At 39.3% G+C, this 22,704-nt stretch overlaps 1 protein-coding gene across 1 annotated transcript in view; it reads left to right on the forward strand.

Moving 5' to 3' along the window:
* Positions 1–22,704, forward strand: part of RELN (reelin) — a 221,583-nt gene that overhangs the window by 128,333 nt on the left and 70,546 nt on the right. The window contains exons 15-22 of the mRNA XM_026046370.1: positions 101–229; positions 1,321–1,430; positions 4,445–4,511; positions 5,453–5,686; positions 6,312–6,473; positions 9,908–10,144; positions 15,733–15,925; positions 18,500–18,612. Of these exons, the coding sequence (XP_025902155.1) occupies positions 101–229; positions 1,321–1,430; positions 4,445–4,511; positions 5,453–5,686; positions 6,312–6,473; positions 9,908–10,144; positions 15,733–15,925; positions 18,500–18,612 (1,245 nt within the window). The remainder of the gene's footprint in view (positions 1–100; positions 230–1,320; positions 1,431–4,444; positions 4,512–5,452; positions 5,687–6,311; positions 6,474–9,907; positions 10,145–15,732; positions 15,926–18,499; positions 18,613–22,704) is intronic.

Raw genomic sequence — 22,704 nt, forward strand, 5'->3', positions numbered from 1 at the left:
TTCCTTCCTTCCTTCCTTCCTTCCTTCCTTCCTTCCTTCCTTCCTTCCTTCCTTCCTTCCTTCCTTCCTTCCTTCCTTCCTTCCCTCTTCCCCTCCTTAGTGTCAGCTTGGAATTTTCAACCAACCATGGTCGTTCTTGGTCCTTGCTTCATATGGAGTGTTTGCCTGAGATATGTGCTGGACCTCATCTTCCTCACAGCACCATCTACGCCTCCGAAAATTACAGCGGGTGAGAGGATTGTCTGCAAAAATAACTGAGATGCAAGACTAGAAAAGGAAGTGAATTATAGGTGACACAGGAAAGCAGCAAACATGCACCCCCTTGTAATTTTTCATTTTTGACTAGCTAAGGACAGCAGAAAAGGAGTGTTTTGGTCTCTCTGGCTGCCCGGTAATGAAGTTGAAAATATATGAGGCTGCTTCTGTGGTATAATATTATTTTTCTGACGCTAGACATAAATTACAAAAAAAACCCTGAGGACAACATACTGGTAATTAAAAGAAAAGTTATACCCTGTCAAAACCATAAAAGTTTTCTTCTTAGAGAACCCATCAGTCAAAGCCCTATTTATATGCTCAGACATCTTTACTCACTCGGAATCCCAATATACGGGTTACAGTGAAAACCTCTATGCTTCAGCAGATGGAGACTGTTATTATAATTACATTCTGAGAGAAGCAGTCCTTACCTTTTTTTTTAAGTATATTTGGTAATGTTCTGACTGCAAAATGAACTTGCGAGAACTTCTTGTGTAGAACAAATCCCATCATCTCACTGTATCCCACTTCCCATAGTCACTTCAGAGCGGTACCGTGCCAGGAGTAAGAAAGTGTTGTGGGGACACTGCTATGATCTGGTGAACCCCCCATTTCTGTATCATTTTCATAGAAGTTATTAGCCCTGGTGCATGCAGCAGGTACAGCATATGAGAATGACAGCCCAGAGAGGTAGAGGGACAAATTCTCCATGCCCCYCTTCTCATTCCCAAGGATTCCCACCAAGCAGAGCTCAGCCATAGCAAAAGGTTTAATTCAGTAGGTAATTTAAAAGATGTTCAGTRTGACGAAGGAGTCACTGCAGGAACATAGCTTATGGCATCATGCATTCATACAAAAAGAAAAAGACTGGGGTTTATAATGTAGTAAATAACATTCATATCCTATTGTATGAAAATATCAAGAGCCATATTTTTTAATTTTCATGTGAGCAGATTCTAGAATTAACAATTTTCACAAAGCTTTCTCACAGAGTAAACACATCTGCAAAATATACAGTTGTCTAATAACTTAGAATTAGAATTTGTGTTATATGTATTTCAGGTGGAGCCGAATAACTGTTCCCCTTCCCAATGCAGCATTAACAAGTGACACCAGGATTCGATGGAGACAAACAGGACCAATCCTTGGAAATATGTGGGCAATCGATAATAGTTAGTATTCTTATCCGTAGTCATAACACACGAAATGAGTAAATTTTTATGCCCTGTGCTCCAAGTAAAGGCATGATTTCCAGAATCCAGGTAGCAAGATTTTCAGTTTGCTCAGTTGCTTTTCTTCTTTTGTGCTCTGGCTAATAAGTACATCTTGAATATGGAGGGCAATTCTGCCGTTTGAAAAGACAATCTTCTATGAACATTACTGACTTTTTTATAAAAAAATTGAATGCTTTCCAGTAATGGATAATGTTGGCAATGGTCTAATATTACATTTTTTCTTGACGGCTTAGTCCTAAATACATAGATAGATACTACAGTGTGCTATTAAGGATGCGTGCTGTGCTAGCCTAAGTAACTGTTGCAGCATCTGGGACATACTAGTGCTTCTGGACATAGAAGACCTTCATAAAACAGTGTGGTTACCAAGATACTGGCATGTGCTTATACATTGTCTACGATATCTTAAGAAAAGTACCATGTGGTGACAGGGAATTATGTTTCAGGAAATTATTTTTCACCTACTTGATTTTTAAATGCACATGAAAGAAATGAGGTGCTTATTTGGATACGTATGATTATGAAACTTGCTGTAGAGGATAACCAAGGCCAGACATGATAGGAAGTATTTTAAAACATACAAAAAAAAATACTTCAGGAAAGCAAGATATAAGATATGCATTATATGAAATGCAGAAATAAGCATGATTGAAAGTTTGCTAAATATGGGAAAGTGTAAATTTTCTAGCTTTCTAATTATTGGCTTTATATGTTTTGGAGCTAAATGAACTATGCCTAGAATTTGTTTTGCTAAATGTTTGAATTAAACATATAATATAAAGATTTATAGTGACCTGAAGTTGCCTGTGAAATTTGGTAGAGGGTCCTAATAATGTTTGATGTGAAGCCTAGAATCATCAAATACATTTCATTTTTTTTTTTTTTAAAAAGATTAATTCGTAGTTTTAAAAAAGAAATCTTTGAAACTGTCAAGATAATGTAATGTCCCAAATTGAAATGAAAATTACTCCCTTACTCACCTTAATGTGAGGTAGTATTATGTGGACATTCTGGATGCAGTATTAATCCGTGTCTGTAGAGATAATGATAGAGATCAAAAAGAAAGTAAAACAAATGAAAAATACGGAAAAATATGTGTATATATACACAAGAAGGTATCAAAACACTGATATCTATGATCTGCAATAGTGAGTGTAAACTTAATAAAATGCAGAGTATAATTGCCGGAAGAGTTCACACAAACGAGAACAAAATAAAATTAGTGCAAGGCCACAGATTTTTTGAAACAGAACAGAATAACACGATTTTGAAAATTAACACAGAATTTTTATATTTGTGCTACCTTTGCTTGTAAAATAAAATATTCCGGTTTCATAGTGAAAGAGTAAATGCAGTTCTGTCAAGGGATGCTGCCTGCTCACCAGCACAGGCCACTGAGAGGCAATTTTACCCACCATCTGTCTAATCTAAAATGTATTATTTGAGTCACAGGACAGCTTCTGTGATGCTGAAATCAGCTCTTAAAGTTGCCAGAGTTTCTGAGGTCTCGCACGCCTCTGGTAGCACAACTGCAGGTTTATAGTAATGGGAAAAGACTTACAAATATCAACAAACCACTCAAATTCTTGGAGAGAGAGAAGAATTTCAAGGACTTGGCACTCTTGTGGCTTCAGAGCTGTTTTCTAATATGAATTAAGTTTTACGTGAAATCTGAAAACCAGCCATCTTTCTGAAACCCTGGAAAACTGCCAACTGCCATGAGGCTTCCTCATTGTGAGCAGCATCATTACGTGGTTGCCCTCCTACTCCTCCACCCCCGCAAAGAGACCTCAGCACAGGCAAATAACTCAAGCAGACGGTACAGATTTTTGCACTCTGAAAAGTGAGAAAATCTAGAGATCACATGAAGTCTGATGGGGATTTACGTACAAGGGGTAACTAGTAAGAGTTTGAAGGCCCTCAGGGAGGGAGCCCTGCTCTGATGAGCAGTACCTTAAAACAGGGATAATTGCAGGTGGTTCTACATGGTCTCAATTTGGTGGCTATTTGGATGACCAAATCCAATATCCAAAAGACATAACACATATGGGTAACTCCAAATAGTAGGTATTCTTCAGCTGAAAGGAGGACACTACCCAAGATGAAAACATGTTTATCAAGAAATAGTTAAAGGAACATTGTCCACAAGTTACTGCCTTGGACTATACTCAGGTCTAGATGATGCTGTTGTATTTTTAGCATCAAGTCTACATGAAAGCCCAGTCCTGACTGCAAGATAAATACTTGCTTTTATGATAGTACAGTGAGATGCAGACTGTATTGAGGCTTGCTAATCTTACCTTAATGCTCACCTTAATGTTTTTCCCAAAATTGTTTACAAGGATTAGGAATTATTAGAGGAAGATGAAATAAAGGAGTAAAACAAGCATAGATTATTTTTCAGTGCCCATGATTTGGATTTTTATTTCATTTGAAAGAAGAAATGAAAGTCCGTGATGTTTAATGTTTCATCAAGATAGATTGGAGCAGATTCYAGTTCCAGTAAATCCAATGAAGTTACTTATGTTGATACAAAAACATATAATTGCAATGTACCTATGTCAGGGACATATTATAGGAATAYGAATATATCTCCTAAGCAAGGTGAAGAAAAAGGAATGGAAGAAAATGGCCAATACAAAGCAACTCATTCAGTCTTCTCATTCACATTATTAGAGAGGCACATCAGGTAGATTAACTAAAACATCACCAGTGCCTCAAGCCCCCAGTAGACTTTACCCATTGAATAATGAATTATCTGTGGCTWTCTTTGACGCAGAGCAAAAGATTCTTCACCAGGATACAAGCAAATACATTTTATCTCTTTGTAGATTCATGCCATCAAGTAGGATTAAGATAAATGCAGTAACTGCATGTACTTTCTTGTATTGGTTATATTTTGTTTACCATATAACATAACCACCTGTTTAACTAATTTCTTTTCTTTGCAGTTTATATTGGTCCATCTTGCCTCAAATTCTGCTCAGGGCGAGGACAGTGTACAAGAAATGGCTGCAAGTAAGAGTTATAATTTAGTAGTTTCTGTCAGATAGGTCATTTGATGATCTGAAAGTTGAAGTAATTTTCATGTAAGTCCACACTTTTGAGATGATTAATTATAAAAGTAACATAGCCCCTAGAATGCATACTGCTCACTTGAGGGAGAAGTGGGAAAGTTCAGTCTTTCTAATCAGCAGCACATTTCTGGTTTGGGAGAGAATCTGACTTCTGGTTCACCTTAAGATGTGTTACATGGTACATTGAAATGTCAGTGATGCATGTTTTATACTCATTTTATGGGTAATTTGGAGATTTATCACTTTTATACTAATTATTGAAATAGCTTCTACTTTCATAGTTCTAATATCCCATAGCCTAATGGACCAAAAGTGCAGGTTGTCAGTCTAGGGGGWGGGCTGCACTTTTGTTTAAAGTGTTCCAGCTAAAGAGTAAAGGTATTGACTGAAAAATCAGCAAGCACTGTCAAAATTGTGGCAGAATTAATTCTAGATGTTAAAAGGAGTCTGAGCTGCTGCACCTTCTGTCCTATTAYACAGTTCCCTGTGGTCACCTCTAACACGCTGCAGAGAAAAGCAAATTGATCACTTCACATATGAGCAGCTCTAAACTATAACTATGATATTTTTGTACCAAAAACAAATAAAAAAAAATCCAGTGTGGTATGTCATAGGCGGATACTGTTTCTTTTTTAATGTGCAAATATGATTTTTAAATTGAAAAGGTACACTATGAGTAGAAGAAAGATATGAGCTATAGAATACCTATATATAGTTTAAAGAAGTTCTTGGTCCTTAGATTTGAGAGGGACTTGATAGGTATCTTCRGAGATCATGAAGGATTTCCAACGCTCTTTTAGGTTGCAAACAAGCCACAGGGGCAGACAGGTAAAGTGTGAACCTGGCATTACCTATTTGGTGATTTATTCCCTTTGCCTACAGGTGTGATCCCGGCTTCTCGGGGCCTGCCTGCGAGACGGCCTCGCAGACCTTCCCCACGTTCATATCGGAGAGCTTCGCCAGCTCCCGCCTCTCCTCCTACCACAACTTCTACTCCATCCGTGGTGCTGAGGTCAGCTTTGGCTGCGGGGTCCTCGCCAGCGGCAAGGCCTTGGTTTTCAACAAGGACGGGAGGCGCCAGCTGATCACGTCTTTTCTGGATAGCTCCCAGTCCAGGTGAGGAGAAGAGAGCGGCAATAGCATCCAAAGAAATAGGGAAATTGTGCTGGTAGGAATCCCTGCCCTTTGGGCTAGGAACTTTTGTACTATTAAGCCAAACGTTTTAGCAGGAAAAAAAGGGTTCTTTAAAAAAAATGATAATAATAATTCCTGTTTTAACCGTGATTTAACACCCATACAGCCTTTCCTTTCTTCCCTGCTTTGTAAACAACAGTGTCTAAAGTAGACTGGGGGGAACTTATTGTACAGCCAGGTTGGGAAATATGAAATGTTAATATCAAACCTGAGCGTCAAAGCCAAGTGCTAATTAATTATTTATAAGGCTGTGTTTATCTGACAGCTTGTGGCAGCTGATTAGATCCATTCACTACCTCTCCCTCCCCTTTGGAGCCCAATAAATAATTAAATGCTGTAAAATTGGCATTTTTAAAAAATATGTGCCACACCACATTACTCGACGGTAAAAACAAATTGCACATACAAAAACCCGTGACTGATATTTATCAAAATTTGTCTAAATTGAGAAGATCAGACCTCATCCTGCTTATTTAGAAACAAACAAACAAAYGAAAAATCAGTGTGTAAATGGTACCCAACGAGTATTTATGTAATTGTGATCCAGGTTCCTCCAGTTCACACTTCGCCTGGGAAGCAAATCTGTGCTGAGCACGTGCAAAGCACCCGATCAGCCGGGCGAAGGGGTGTTGCTGCACTATTCCTACGACAACGGCATTACCTGGAAACTCCTGGAGCACTATTCCTATCTGAACTACCACGAGCCAAGGTATGTGCATGAAGAGCAAAGTGTTGCGAAGAGCATTATGTATGTACAGCTAATTCTGGATGTAGCAGTCGTGGCAACACTGAGAATAAGCACATTTGCACTGAAATATCTGTGCCCAAATGTGGGTACCTGGCACAGGAGTAAGCAGAGTGAAAATGGCACATGGGAGATATCGCTTCACTGTTTTGCCTGCTTCTGTAGCAGTGAAGCTGCTGATTTAATGAAGTCCAGCTCTCKGGAGATGTGGCAGAACAAGCAGAGGAAGCACGGGATGGGAGGGAAGAAAGGTGCTTGTGGGACTTCCCAAGGAAACAGCTACGTGTAGTGAAAAATTAACATAAATTATTTGCAGCTTTGAAGCCAAAGATACCTTTACTGTAGCATCCCCTGGGATTAGGGGTGTGCAGGCACAACGGAATGAATTCTGACCACGAGGGCTTCCCTCGGTCTGCAGGGACATTGCTCCCGCTGTGTTTATGAAAGGGATTACATGACTTCGTGCCTGTGAATATGGGTTGGATTCAGTGATCTGGGAGCACCTGCCAATGTGTCTGGTCCCAGGGAATATTGCAAATCATCTGAGGAAGCCAAACAAAGAGCTCATCTCACCTGGCAGCATCTGTGTATGACTGCAGTGTAGAGAGGGACAAATTTCCCCTAGCTAGAGAAAAAATGCAGCTATTGCTGCCTTTGTGAAGCCAGCTACCAACCTGAATTGTGCTCAGACAGGATGAGGAGTCTCCGTGAGCATGAGCGTGCTGCAAGCCCAGAGCAGCCCAGGCTGGCGTGGGGAGATCTCATCCACATCCGCACAAAGTGAGYGCCTTCATGAGGTCCTGCCAAGGAGCCAATAAATCCTGGTGCAAGGAGGGGTTCTCTGAGGGACTGTGAGGAGCAAAGCTAAGAGTGGCTTTGCGGGTGCCTCATGGGGAGCCAGCTCCTGACTAGGGTGGCCCTGCATCCTCGTCTGTTCCTCTCCACTGCAGTAAGGATACGGCACGAGCAACCCTGAGGTGTGGGGCTTCAGCTAGCTGTGCCTTTCACTCCAGCTACGTATAACTGCTCTTGATTTACTTTTTCCAGGCTGAGATCAGCCCCTATTGAGAAAAAAAGATTAGCTTTCCTCCTCTTGTTAATAAATCAATAGTACAAAAGATGATTAAGAATAGTCTAGCGGGGAAAAAAGAGATCATAACAGTGAATATATTTCCTAGAAGCAATAAGAAATACTCAACAATCTGAGTGGAATGACTGCACCTGGTAGAAGCATACTGCACGTGGCCTTTAATTTCTGAAGTTTTAAATGTATCCATAAGAAATATCCTATGGTCTGAAACATTCATAAAACTTTTTCAAAATTTCCTTTCACATCCTTTATTATATTCACATATATATTTTATATTGTCCTGTTTCTAATTCTCAGATTCAAGATTACAGCTGTAGGAATTTTATTTCCCTAAAGGTTTTTAATATATAGCACTATTAATTTTTTATAACAAAAAAGGAAAATACACATTCTTGTGACTGATTTTAATGAAGTTTTAGATATTAATGTAGTAAATTACATTGATGATAGAGACTTTTACTTTGTGAGATTCATTATGTGACACAATTTCTGTTGTTCTGATAAGGCAAAGAGGTAAGCAAAGCATGCCCAGGTTAGAAAGGCTTTGTCATGGGTTATGTGCAGCCTGCTCTGCATAGATAGAGAAATGACAGACATACAAATCTGAAGGTAATATAATACTGGCAATAATTATGCTGAAGAACATGAAGCTTCAACTTTTTAATATTATGTTGTCTAAAAATATAAACATTTTTGGAAACATAGATGGACTGATGTAAAGTTGGGCAATCAATCTATATCCAGAAATTTAATTAATCTTCAGTCACACAAAAAATAATCACACATTTAATGTTCTGCTGAAAAGGTGCATTTAATCTGCTAACATTTGACAGCTGCATTTTTCTTCTGAGCAGAACAGCGGTGGCTTTTCAATATTAGGTATGCGCATAGCTTGAAAGAATGAGATCAGAGCAAAGGTCTCCCAGCTGGTTTTTGAGAAATCTAATGGTAGCTGGTAATGTTAGTAAGAACACTTTTCTTCTCTGCAGCAGAAAAGTCATTAGCAAGAATCCCCCTCCCTCTTCATCTATCTCCAGCAAATCAAAGTCAGACAAGAGAAGCTGTTTAACTGGAGCTGGAGCCAGTTCTGCATGCTAACATATTGGCCAAACCCTGGGGTTTTCACTGGAGTTTTTAAATTGTGTTTGCTTGATCCTCTGAGATAAGAAATTTATTTTAACAATCTCTCCATGTATCAGTGGTATATGTCATAACTTAGGATTTTCTGTAAATTATTTTCAGTGAGGCTAAGTCTCTATGTGGGTAAGCTTATGAYGGAGGTAAGAGTCAAAGGGAAAATGCAGGCACTGGAGTTAGCCACTAAAGGAGAAGTGTGCCCAGGACCAGACAAGAGCATTGCCTCGCACAAGTTAGCTGCAAAAGTCATAAGCTGCCTCCAGCATTCCTGGGAGAACAGGAACCTGAGGGACCAGCTTTCCTCGGTGTCACACTAATGAAAGAGCAAAAAGTGTCTTGCACGGGACCCTGCAGTACTGCTGATTTATGGAGCTTTCAAGAAAGTGTCACTGTCATGGCAATTAATGCATGCTCCCTGCTGCTGTGTACAATAATTGCTCCTGGAAATTAGATATTACTCTTAATTTCATTTGCAGTTTGTCAATTACAAGTTTGTTGACATAGCTGCCATGACAAATCTGTTGACCCTGCATACCAGTATAARCTCCTGGGATTAACCTACAGTAGCTTCTCCGAGCAACCACAGAAGTGTGCGCTCCATAAAGACCACACGTATTTACACTACCTGATGTCATGAACCTTTACTGCCTTAGCAGGACAATTTAGGAGGGTTGATTCTTCTAGGACCAGAGATGCACTGGCAAGATGTAGGTACTGGGTTGAATCAACCATAGATATAAATAATTTGTATCTCCTCAGATCAAGATAAAACCCACAGAGTCTAAGGGAGTGGAGCTGCAACTTGTAAATCAGTGTAATTTGCCAGTTGAAGCCGCTGGATTGTGGCTGGGTCCCAGCTAGCTGGAGGGCATTCAGATTTCCTCTGGCAAGGGAGAACAGCTTATAAATCTGCCGAGATCCTTAGYAGAAGCAAAATGTAGTGTATCAGTGGAAAGTCTTCTTCTGTGCATGGCTGGGGTTCAACAGGCACACTATCCACCAAGGGAACTGCAGTGATTCCTCTTGTCCCTGTCACCAACAGAAGCTAGGATATTTGTAAGCTGAATTTTCAGAATCAGTAGGAAAAAAAGAAGTATAGGGTACATCTTTCTTCAATCCTACCTATTACATACAGCAACACTTGCAATAATAATTTTGTTTTGTTTTTCAGAATAATTTCAGTGGAGCTGCCTGAAGATGCAAGACAGTTTGGCATTCAGTTCAGATGGTGGCAACCATACCATTCTTCTCAGGGCGAGGATGTATGGGCTATAGATGAAATCATCATGACCTCTGTGCTGTTCAATAGCATTAGCCTGGACTTCACCAACCTAGTTGAAGTCACGCAGTCGTTGGGATTCTACCTGGGAAATGTTCAGCCTTACTGTGGTCATGACTGGACCCTTTGGTGAGAACACATTCATTTATATTCTGCTTTTGTTTTCTTTGTCTGTTCACCCTGCTAAGAACAAAGTGATTTCTGCAAATGAGTCTTTGTAGCAGCTACTCAGAGTAATTGTGTCTCATCTGCACATTATGAACAAAAATACAGTCACTGATCTAATTAGGAATTAGCAGTAAATTTTTACATCTCATTGCACAGAGATTTATGTTTGATGAGAACTGTGAAARTAGCATTTCTTCCCTCACAAGATAGTTAAAGAGAAACCAATATGAATAACATGGATTATAAAATATGCTTATGGAAATCTTCCATTTAGATTAATAGAGGAATATAGGCTCTGAAATAATGTGTAAAACATAGACCCTGAATATTTTATAAGTCATGTTCGTATCTGTTTGTGTGAACATTTTATTACACTTCAAAACAGGAAAGGCAGCAGAATGTTATCAGAATACTGTTAGTGGCCATTTGCAGTTACTTTGCCTGGTATTCCCATCTGCTTAATCATTTATACTGTGATCAATATTATCACATGCATCACAGTTATGCCCAAAATGTGCAGTGTATTTAGAAATAGAAAGCAAGAAAATGTCACTTGCCCTAAAACAATAAGTATGTTCCTCTAAAGGCAACAAGAAAGAAAAACAATGAAAAAGAAAAATGTGTTAGCATTGTGCAGAAATGAGCTCTTGTAGTAAATTGTCAGACTGTTTCATAAAAATCAAATTTTGTAGTACACAAATGTAACATTTGAATCTAATACAAGGTAACTTCAGTTTAATTTCTATGCTTTGATTAAATCCAGATAACATACTTTCATCCCACTCTGATCCGCATTTAAACCTACTATGGGTTTAATTAGCATTTTTACATTCATTTGGAGAAAGTACAATCGCAGTAATTATAAGAAACCTTAAGAAAATGTAAGTAATTGTAATATCCCTATGGGCATCCAGAAAAATACCATAGGAGTTTTATTAACAAGTATGTCTGAGCCATCTAATTTGGCTTTCTGATCATCTCTCAAACTAAAAGGAGTTGGCTTAGCGGCGGGAACAGCGCTGAGTGTGTTCTTATGGTGATAATGAGGCAGGAGAAGCCCCATTAACCACTTTAATAAGGACAAGAAAGGTACTCGCTGCTCATTAAAATGAAACAACGTGTTAGGGCTCAAACTGTTTGCATTTTCTTAATCAAAGAGTTGGAATGAAAGGCCTTTAATGACATTGTTTTCCCTCTGTTCTCATAAGACCAGTTTATCATGATGCGGGGGGAGGGCAGGTTATTTATGAGAGCAGAAGTTCCTGGTTTCTTTGACTCCTACAACTCTAAATCAGAATCAAAATAGTAAATGCTAAGCTAAATTCTCTCCCTCACACACAATCTATGGGTTGGTAGTGTTCTGTCAGAGTGAAAATGTTAAACTTCCCATGCATCAGGTTAAGAAATAAAAACTTTGCAATACTTCCCTGCTATTTATGTATCAGTATTTTTCATTATCACTGGAAGATATGAACTCTATCCTTCACTGACCTTGCTTCTCTCGAGGGAAATTTTTAAACTTAATACTAAGTCTGTACAAATGGCTGGGAGTTTAATTATTGTTGGCTTTTCCCAGCTGTGAGTCCATTTGGTTCTCATTTTCTAACTCATGACTTTCTATGAGCAGAGTTTGTGGTAGCACTGAAACCATCCTCTTGAGGAAACTCTGACAACTGCTTTTTCATCAGTTGAACTAGAGTAAATATCCTATAAATCATTTTACAGTGTGTCATCTCAAGGACCATTTTCACTGGATTTAATTGTCTATTAGGCTTTCATTTCTGCTCCAGAATCTGTAAACCTAAAGGATTTCTCTTAAAATTGGAAAACGAGGAGGAGACTATTTTTGTTGAGAGAGAGGCTGTTCTTTTCAATATCTGGTGCCACTTAGAAAAGAGGGTTTTGGTTGAAATACACAGGCTTTTAGCAAAGTTGTGTTTGAAACTGTTTTATCATGGAACAGTCATTTGATTTGGTTGTAATCATCAACATTTGGGTTGACWTTGGTTCTTAGTACCTGATTACAACAAGTGTATTCAATCTGCTGAAAGGACTCCAGAACACACTTGAAGTGTTTTATGATATATACTATTGTGTACCTTCTGCAGGATGGTCATGTATAGGCAAGGTTTTGACCCAAAAGGATCTGGAGTATTTCAGAATATGTAGAGCCACTTGCTGAAATGCATTTAACTATTGATAAAGATATCAAAGTGTTTTGTTTTTTTTTTTTTTTCCTGAATAGACATTAGACAACTGGATTCAAACAAAATAGCATTATATGAACAATTTATCTTCAGTCAGCTTATGGCATTATGATTTAAGTCACTAAAGTGGACAGGAGTGTCCTGTTGTCCCTGGAGCAGCCTGGAGGAGAATTGTAACTGGCTGATAAYGAACTTCTAGTATAGAGGAATATAATATAGTTGCACTACATCAGCTTGGTATTTTGCTCATGCTTATAGAATATTTTGTCTTTTAGTTTAATTATTACTCCACCACATCCAGAATGCTTCTTTCAGGTAACAAAATAATTAAAATATGGCATTGCAARTAGGAATTACCTAATGAAAAAGATATGATGGGATGTAGAAAGACAAAAGCTCCTCCTGCATTTGATGAAAGCAGAGCTGGGGCCAGTGTGAGTGTTTGGTCTCTGYCTATCATGTCAATATTCAGCTCAACTTTACAGAATCGGCCGTATCCTTGTGGCTTTTCAGTATTCCTGAAAGAACCGGCCTTGAAAATGCAGTGAGTGTGGGAATCCCGGAGCAGTTTYGGGAAGCGACGATTGGCTGCCAGCCGCTGTGATATCCTTCCCAGAAGTCCCAATTAGTTGGCGGTGCTCGGAGGTAGAGCCATTGTTCTGGGGGCACTCGGGGGCTTGGTGCTCCGCGCATCCCCAGCTCTCATTATACACCCGCCAGGCAGCCGCTCACAACTAAATATTTATACAGAAACATATCCTCTGCACCCTCATTTCTGAAGATTTTTTTTAGTTAATTATTTGAGAACACGGCTCTGCCTTCTGCAGCACAAAGCTATGTATTTTGGCTATGTGTTTCTTAGAACAAAGAAAGAAAATATAAATGTTTGAGCTTAAAAGCCTATCCCTAGCCACAGGAGAACTGGTGACTGAAGAAGTGGCAGCCGAGGTGGAGCACACACCTTTAATGCTACTGTTGTTCAGCTGGAGGCAATCTGTGCATGATAAAGGACATTGTGAGCCCATAATGTCATTTCCTCCCCTGCTTTCTATAGAACATCACAGGGTGATGTTCTTTATCTCCTCACTAACTTCCTTTTTCACATTTTCTTAATATTCATTTTAAATAACTTTCTGGATTTTAAAATAATGCCTCCTTAATGTACCTTGAACAGTGTCCAATGGCAATGTTTTTTCAATAAAATGAATGCTAAAGTTAAAAATGTTTTTAATCATTATTTACCTGCCACCAGGAAAAAAAAAAGCAGTATGGATACAGAGACAATATGAAAAATTTAATTATTCACACCTAGACTGACTACCAAACCTTAACTTTTTATTAAATGAGCCCCTCCATGTCTTTGGGAAAGACAACTTTTAAGTAGAGGCTTTATCAGACTATCTAGTTTCAACTTCCTTATTCTGTTCAGCTGAACTTCAGTAACTCTGATGTGTTGTCCTCAGTTTTCTGTGAACAATGCCAAATCATTCAAATCATTAATAAGTGAAACTTCTGCTACATAACTGAAGGGCAGATTTCTGGCATATTTCCCAAGATGCTATATCTAAAACTTTGATTTCCCACTTCAGCCATCAATTTTCGAGATGTATCATAGAAATTAAAACCATGTTGGCCCAAGTCAGCTTTAACTTCTAAATTGCTGATATTTGTCATTTTCAAAAGCATGAGATAGAGTTAAGACAAAGATAATGCATAAGAAAAAAAGAAATTTGGACATTATTGAAACAAATTCTTCTGAGATAGATTTTAGATGCATCTAAAAAATGCACCACAAGATGCAGGCTGTCAACTGGACTGGCATGCCCTACTTGATTGAAAATAATTCATTCTGTTGAGAAGAAAAAAAACTAACAACAGAGACTGGGTACAAAAAGCAGTTGAGTTGCAGGGTCTCAAGAGGGCAGCTCACAGCTTTCTGGGCCAGTCTTCCTCAAGAGCACTCCACCAGGGAAGGCCTGGATGGAGAACGGTCGCAATCTGTTAGTAGATATTGATCTATGTAGATCAAGGAGGCAGTTTCACATGACACCATGAGACGGATCTTGCTTTGGGAAATGTAGCCACAGAAAAGCAAGGTCAAAGACTGGAAAGGAGCCTGAAGCTTAAACTTGCTCCAAGTAACTGCAAATTGGTTAATTACAGAACTCCTGTCAACTTGCAGTAATTTCTTCTGAAGCTTTAAGGTACAATGCTGACATTTAAGGMATAATTGCTCTGTGGGAAAGGAAACTATAGACAATGGTGTGGGTCAGTGAACTTGCATTAAAACAGGGTGCTAAGTAACTCTGACTTTGAAGCTCGAGCCTTACATTGATTTCTTTGTGACCTTGAGCTTTACTGGGGTAGAAATTAATATGTTTTACCGTGCATTTTGATACATTAGAAATTTCTCAATTAAGTTCTTAAGTTGTAATTTATTCAACCATAACAACCCTTGATTAGATTGTCATGTTAATCATTGTTGTTACATTTTACATTTATTGTTTTCATTTTACATGAACTATCCTAAAATCATTCCATTTAGAACGACCCCGTGCTGGATTCAAAGTTGAAACCTCTCTTGCATTTGACTTTTTTCATTATTAATAATGCCAATAAAAAAACAGTAATTTCATTTAAACTGAAATAATTCTCATCACTGATAAGTGAGTACCTTGTATCACATATGAGGTTTGATGCTACTGACAGAATTATCTTGTCCAATATACTAGATAATCTGTTATAACTCCTATATCAGTACGTCTTGCATGTCTTCTCTAACCAGGAATTCCTTTAAAGCTGTGGCACAGTACATAAAGGAAGCTAAGGATAGGAGGTATTAATTCTGAAATGCACAGTCAAAAGTCAGTGAATGCATTGCATATGGAATCCATCAAAAATCAATGGAATGAAGGCTGTGTAATTTGAATATTTTAACTAAATTCATTTTACCATTTTCACTGTTCGGTATGTAAACGAAATTATAGCTGTTATGGTAACATGACTTTAAGGAACAAACACTCGTGGGGAAAGAATTTTCTTTTTGTTTTTTGGGTTTTTTTTTTTTTTTTTTTTGTACATTGTCCTTTGCTGACTTAACTTCATTGTTAATAAGAAGAGCATTAATTACTAACAGTGTAATTCAGTATTTTGCACTCTAGGATACATCAACGCTTTCCTGATATTACCGATGGAAAGGAGGTCCTGGGCATCATGTCACCCTGCGTGCCAATCTGCAGAACAAAGAAAGTGGCAGCATTATATTTAACACATAATCATTTGTAATGTTGCCCTGTGAATTATTTTGGAAATGGATTTTGATTCTTTCCTTACAACTCTCAGTTTTACAGGCGATTCTAAGCTAGCTTCCAGCATGCGTTACGTGGAAACCCAGTCCATGCAAATCGGAGCTTCGTATATGATACAGTTCAACCTGGTGATGGGCTGCGGCCAGGAGTTTACCCCCCATATGGACAACCAGGTGAAACTGGAGTATTCCACCAACCACGGCCTGACTTGGCACCTTGTTCAGGAGGTGAGACCAGCCAGGACTTTTATCTTCTATAAAACTCTGTATTACAAAGCTATCTAAAATATATTTGTGGCTTTGGAGTCTGGAGATCCTTTCCTCCCCYGTCTTTCTAAACAGAAATCCTTGGTTGAAGCAATTTGATATCACAGATAGAGATGTTTAAAATGATTACTATAATATTTGGAAGTAAATGCTTGTGTCTGCAGCACAGAATTGTGACAGGAATGGCCCAAGCCTGAGAAAAGATTTGAGGCCGTAGACAAAGCTACCAAATAACAGTCAAGATCTTTCCTGTGCTATTGCCTTGTTTCCAAAGTAAAACGCTCCTACAGTTTCCTGGAATTTAAMAGGACAGAGATTCTTTTTGTCCTTGTGCACGGTCATTTCATAAATGTGACTCCCGGCCCTTTGGGGGATTGTAATGCAGAGCCTTTCATCCCCCACCCCTGCCGCAGGTCAGCCCGGGGCAGGAACCACCGAGGCCAACCCACTGTGCCCTGGTCCAGGTGCCAATCGCACCCTTCTCTGCTGGGTCCCCCGGGACTTCTGGATGCACAAGCACCCTCGCAATTTGCCCTTTTTCGCATGATTTGCATGTTTGCCATTTTAGCTGGCAGGCCGAGGCCTCACCTGCGTGAGCGTGAACTAACAAACAGGCCCGTCAGCCGCCTCGCCGGCAAGTTCGGATCCCGCTGGGCCTGCATCCCACTGCCTTTCCRGTGCGAGCCACATAGGCACAGAGAGGCATTTTGATGTCCAGGGCGCCAATCCAATGTCTTTTATGAGCTACGAAACCCTTTTCCTGTTTCACGTTTTGTTTTACTTGGTTGTTTTGTCTTGTTTACCTAGGTAGGAGCAATAGAGAAAGGGCAAAACCTGATTTTTCAGCGTTACAACTCGAGGTGATTGCTTAGCCAGAATTGAGAGGGAGACTATGAATACCATATTTCAAATGATTTTCATGGCTTTCTAATTAGTAGGCATCATCGTGGTGTCAAAAATAGCTCTAAGTGGAAGGTGTTTGGAGTTTGTCCTTGTCATTAATGAGACCACTTTATTTTAGGTTTTAGCACTGTTTTCCTTTCCCAGTGGGGCTGAGCTCAGAAAGAACTTGCAGCAGGATCATTTTTCTCTCACCATCCGTGTTGCCGTGATAAAAGAGTAATAGAGATGGCTATTTGTAGTACTCTTCAAGGAAGTAATCCRGCCAATATGCAGAACACTAATTAATTAAAATGTTTGAAAGTTTTATTTGCTTCACACTCACTAATCAGATCCCGTTTTATAAGATCTTTTATGGGAGATGAATCAAACAGAAATGTTTGAAAATTACTGGAAAGGAAACTAATCCTTTAGAAAGCCTACTGGAGGGGGAAAAAAGGGAAAAAGGAATAAGCTATCAGATCTTCCATTTAATATTCTAAGATTTTTGAACAATAACTTTCTCTATAAAATAATAATATATTCTKCTATCTTTATATTTATCTATATAAGTAGTCTAAGTTGCCTTAACTACTGAGTGATGCCCTTGTTTTATTAGTAGTTTCGTACCATTCGGAGAATATACATAGGTGGTGGTCCCAAAGATTCCATTTGTGTTAGGCATGCCACATGGGCATGAGGAAAGCACTGGAAAGATGTTTGGAAAAGTGTTAATGGTCAGAAAAATGTTGTACTATGGCAGGAGTGGCTGAATGGACTGTAAAAATATGTAGCTAGAGAAGCGATCTAGATCTAGTAACAACATTCAAGTGCTTAACTAAAATTTCCATCAAAACCAAAGCACAAACTTTTGGGTGCTGTACCACTGATAAATAAAAATGAAGTACTTCACAAAAACTGAGTAGCACAGSAAGTGAGGGCATGAAAGACTATGAAGCTGGGATAATGAATTGTATTTATATATACTTTTATATATTTATATATACATAATAAGCACAGATTCTGAAAAGAAGAAAGAAAAAAAATAGTCACAAACATCTCTGGGAGTCTGAATCAATGCAGAAGGACACCAGGCAGGAAGGGGGAATGCACGGCACTTACTGGAGATGCTAGGATCAGTATAGCCGGGAGAACGATGTAAGGGCCTCCAGAGGAAATGTTGGAGCCCCTGAAGGACACCATGAAATAGTGGGTGCCTMAGTCAGAGGTTCTCCTTTGGACCCTGGAGGTTCCCACTGCTCTGCATGGCRCATGTAGGGAGCATGAGAGCTGATGTCCCCAGGCAGCTCATCTCAAGCACGTGCCTGCAGTGCACTGCTGTGGAGACTGTTAGGCTTAAGGCACAGTCAGCACTGCGCATGAGAATAGGGAAAAAGTGAATTAGACAYCCTCATGGGGGTAAAACAAAACTTCACTCTACACTAATGTTAAATAGACCTCTTTAAATGTCAGGTGACCTTCTCCTATGTGAAATTGTGATATTATTAGTTTCCTCCTGTAATTCTTCTATTTCTTGATCTTGCACTTTGACATRTGAACCCAGACAAGCTCCTGATTCAGAGAATGTTTAACTCTTGCTTCTGTTCCTAATTCTGCCTCAACATTAAATCTTKTTTTGAAATGTTTTGCTTCTAGGAGTGTCTTCCAAGTATGCCAAGCTGTCAGGAGTTTACACCAGCAAGTATTTATCACTCCAGTGAATTTAGTCAGTGGAGGAGAATCACRGTCCTTTTACCTCAGAAGACTTGGTAAGCAATTTCTTTTCTTACTGTTTTATTTTTGATGCAGGGAGCTCACCTACTCTTATACTGCTATCACARAAAAACAAGATCTCTGTAGATTGTATTTAAGCTGTTGAGGGAGGTTCTGAGATGATTGATACTGGGACTAGCTGAATTGAAGGTATTTTTTGCTTGAAATGCTTTTCTAACATGTTGAGAGTGAAATCTTACTGAAATCAACCAAAACTCTTTGGATTACATTTAAGACATATGACTCTACTAGTAAATCCTTGATCTTTTCAAAAATAGGAGCACTTTTCAGTAAACTGCTTATTAGAAAAGGATTTACTTCAATTGTTCATTTTTATTTTGCAAGTTCCCTTGTGTTTACATGTGCAGACGAAAGCCCTGCATAAACATTAATTCATTTCTGGGATGTTTTACCTCTTGTTTGTTTTTATAACATATCTTCAAGAATAACATTCTCTTTAATTAAAAAAAAAAAAATCAGAAAATCCTATTCATTTGATTGTAACCAAACTTATTTTGCCTGCATTTATAACTAGATTATTTGCTAGACAGCAAATGCTAAAAATGCTAGATAGCATTTTTAACTAGATAATTTCTTCCATTATTTATTCTAATAGCTTTTCTAAAACATAAAAACAACAGGCTTTGCTAAATCTTGCTGATGTTCACTGCTTCCCTCATTTGAGAATTAAACTTCTCCAATTAGAATTACACCTTGCTTATATTCAATCCAAATGCACCCCAGCACTTGGAAGGTCAGACTGGCCCAGATTAACGTGTCATATAGGAATGCCCTATATTATGACAAATGGACCTAAATTTGGCCTACATGTCCTAAAGGCCTAAACACAGCCTGTTTCTTCCAGCCACCTAACAGCAATGCTTCCTCCAAGGCTCATTGTACAACTACCTGTACACTCCCACTGTGGAGTCAGTATTCCATCAGGGAATTCCTATCAGGGACATCAGGGACAAAAATAAAGTGCTTGAACATATCAGGTCAGATAATACCAAATGACACAAATCTGTGAATCCATTAAATCATGAATCCATGATTAGGAGTTAGATTATGATGTACTAAGTCTTAAATGCTGTTGAGTTCTATCAGCGGTAAAATGTGTGACTCACATAGGGGCTTAGTTCAAAAAGTGTCTGGAATTTTGCAGGATACATTCACTAGTAGGGGGATATTTTTAAATTTGTATGATATATTCTACTATAAATCATTATTATACATAGCATAGTTGATGTTAATGCCAGTGTTATGGGACTTTTTTTTTTCCATTAGGTTCTTGTAATTTTTCCTAGCAGATGAGGTGACAGAAGCAAATAGTTTCAAYTTAAATTTATGAGTAAAGAAAAGTTACAATGAAATAATATCTGTATTACTGCTTTGTGCCAACTCTATTTGTATAAAAGACCATAAACATTTTACAAAATCCTCTATCTGAGGGGATTTGGGTCTTTTAGCGGAGTTTTTTTTTTCTAATTAAGGTACACATTACTGCCAGTCATTACTTAGGTGTTCATAGAATGCATTTTCAATCTGAGTACATTATGGTGCTGTCTTTTGGTGGGGTAGGGTTGACCTGCTGCTCCAGGCTGGCTCAGCCACCCTCCTCTCAATCAGCAAGGAGCTCAGCTAGGGCTCAGTTGGTCATTTGGTTTTAGTACATATGAGGTCAAGAGTGTTTATTTTTCCATCTCTGAAACGCACTTCCTGCCAGGGGCAGATTTCTGCCCGTACAGAGGTAGGGTTTGCTAGGGCATGGGCAACGTGCTCCRTTCCTCCACTGCCCTGCCTGTCCCAAGCATCCATTTCAGGGGACTTGGGTCAAATCCACGATGTAGAGCTCAGCCTGGCTTATCTCCCACAGAAGCCAGACTTCTCCTCCTCTCCTTCCTCCATCTGCTCCCAACAGCCACAAACACTCAAGAGCAAAAACGAGCAATGGTCAAGCAATGCGGCGGGGATCAGCTCAGCACAAGGAGGACGAGGGCTACAGCTTATGGGCTCAGCCTCACTGGACAAGGCCTGAAAAATGCACAGCCTGCCCTGGGTGTCCTTCTCATAAACACAAGTGCTGTAAATGAGCAGCACGCAGACCAAAAGGTTTAGATGTAGACTTTTGCATGGGTGAGCCCAGCTGCACTAGAGCTTGTGCCTTAGGTGCATAGGAAGTGTTAKTGTGCCCATGCAACCAGAAAATGGTTCATTACTAACCTACTTCTGCTGTAAAACTTCCTGAGTGTGCTTGTATTTTTACACCAACACACACATCTGTGGTTGTTCTGCATCTGGCAAGCACAAATTCATAGGGCCCCTGCGTTAGCTGAGGCTTGGAACATTGGAAAATCTGGTATTACAGCACGAGTTCGGTGGGAGAAGTGAAATGTAGGCACCTGCTCTCTGAAATTTTATTGTACACGAACTGTGCATTTCTAACACTGATGAAAATTAATTTCAGCTTTATGGGAGACATTTACATATGAACAGGCCTTAATGAGATACAAACAGCTGTCACTTGCTGACTTCATAAACAAATCAACACCTAATGACTGAATGAGAGTTTCAGGATAATTGGGTAAATGTAATTATAGTAACTCAGAAGGTAGCAAATATAATTTTATCAGCCACAGATTTGCATTACATCCTTAGGTTTTTTTAATGTCTGGAGAGAAGACAATGTTTTTATTTTAAATCACATATCTGAAAAAATTTGCAATAAGAACATCATTTCACTTGCAATACATCCGGGACTCAGCATGATTTCCTTTTGCTTATGCAAAGTGTCACACGACAGCAGTGACTTTTATTTGACATCAACCTGAGTTAAATATAATGCCATCAGATAGACAGATTGTCTCCCAGTAGCATTGTAGAAAAGAAATGTCTTCTAGTAGCCTTGTAGAAAAAAAGGGGGAAAAAATAGGAAAAGATATTAAAAAAAGAGAGAGATTTGTTTTGTTGATATTAAGATGTTTTCCTAACTAGTCATTATTACACATTTAAATTGAATAGGTGTCCAAATGGTGACTGTCCAGAAAAATTGATGCTTTGTCACTGAGAATGCAGCTGGCACTCAGCCCTCTTACTGTCCTTTCTTAATTAGCATGGCCATTTTAAAATTGTTGACAACCATTTTTCAAAGCATAAAATTCTTAAGATGATTTTAGGTTGAGGGACAAAGCTTTCATAAAAGTGGCAGAACTGTGGTTTGAGGGCACCATGGCTTTTGCCATCATGAGTTTAGGCTGATGTGCCTTTCCCTTCGTCCGGAGAGGTGAGTGAAGCCAGCAAAGCTTTTGCTTTTTCCAGTTGTGTGATGGTCCTCGTTGGTCTTGCAGGGCTCTGCATGGCAGGACAGTGCTGAGAGCTTCTCAATCACTTTGGGGTGGTTTTGGCACTGCAGGGCTTCTTCATCCCGCGCCAAAAATCAGCTCCTGGGAAGCGACTCCCCGAGAACGGGACTTGGCCATCAGGTCAACCCCCCGTAAGTGAAGGGTGGAGGWGTCGCTGCTGCTGTGTGAAGTGATGTGGGGAGTAGTGATCCCAAGTCACAGCTCACTGCTGCACCCCCAGGACTTGCCCTGTGACAGTATTGTCCCCGTTGCCACCAGCCCTGTGCATAGCCCTGCAGAGCTCCAGCCGCCACACCTCATCTCCACCCCCACACTGTTAGTATGGGAAGTCTAAGAAGCCCAGCTGCAATGCTCTCATTCCTGTGAGCTGGGGAAACAGCAGGAATTGCACAGTTTCATTGTGCTGTTTTTAGTTCTTATTTTTTGTTAAAAAAAGAAAAAAAAAGGTTTTGGACAGCATTTTTGTCAGGGTTGTTATTTTTCTCAGTGCAAGTAAGCCCACACCAATGACTACAGTTCCTCCTGGAGCACAGTCTGCCAAGGCATCATCACTGATGGGCATCATCACTGGTGATGTACTTTGATGTCCTGTAGTAAATGAGAGCCACGCCATCAAGGTGATCTACCAGCTTCAGAGCCCTGCAAAAATAAACAATATATAATGATGGCGAATATTTATTGTCCCTTGTGCCTGTACCAGCTTAGAAGTCCTTAGTGCACAGATTA

This window comes from Nothoprocta perdicaria, unplaced genomic scaffold, assembly GCF_003342845.1.
Source record: "Nothoprocta perdicaria isolate Ctin4 unplaced genomic scaffold, notPer1 scaffold_44, whole genome shotgun sequence".
Classification (NCBI taxonomy): Eukaryota; Metazoa; Chordata; class Aves; order Tinamiformes; family Tinamidae; genus Nothoprocta; species Nothoprocta perdicaria.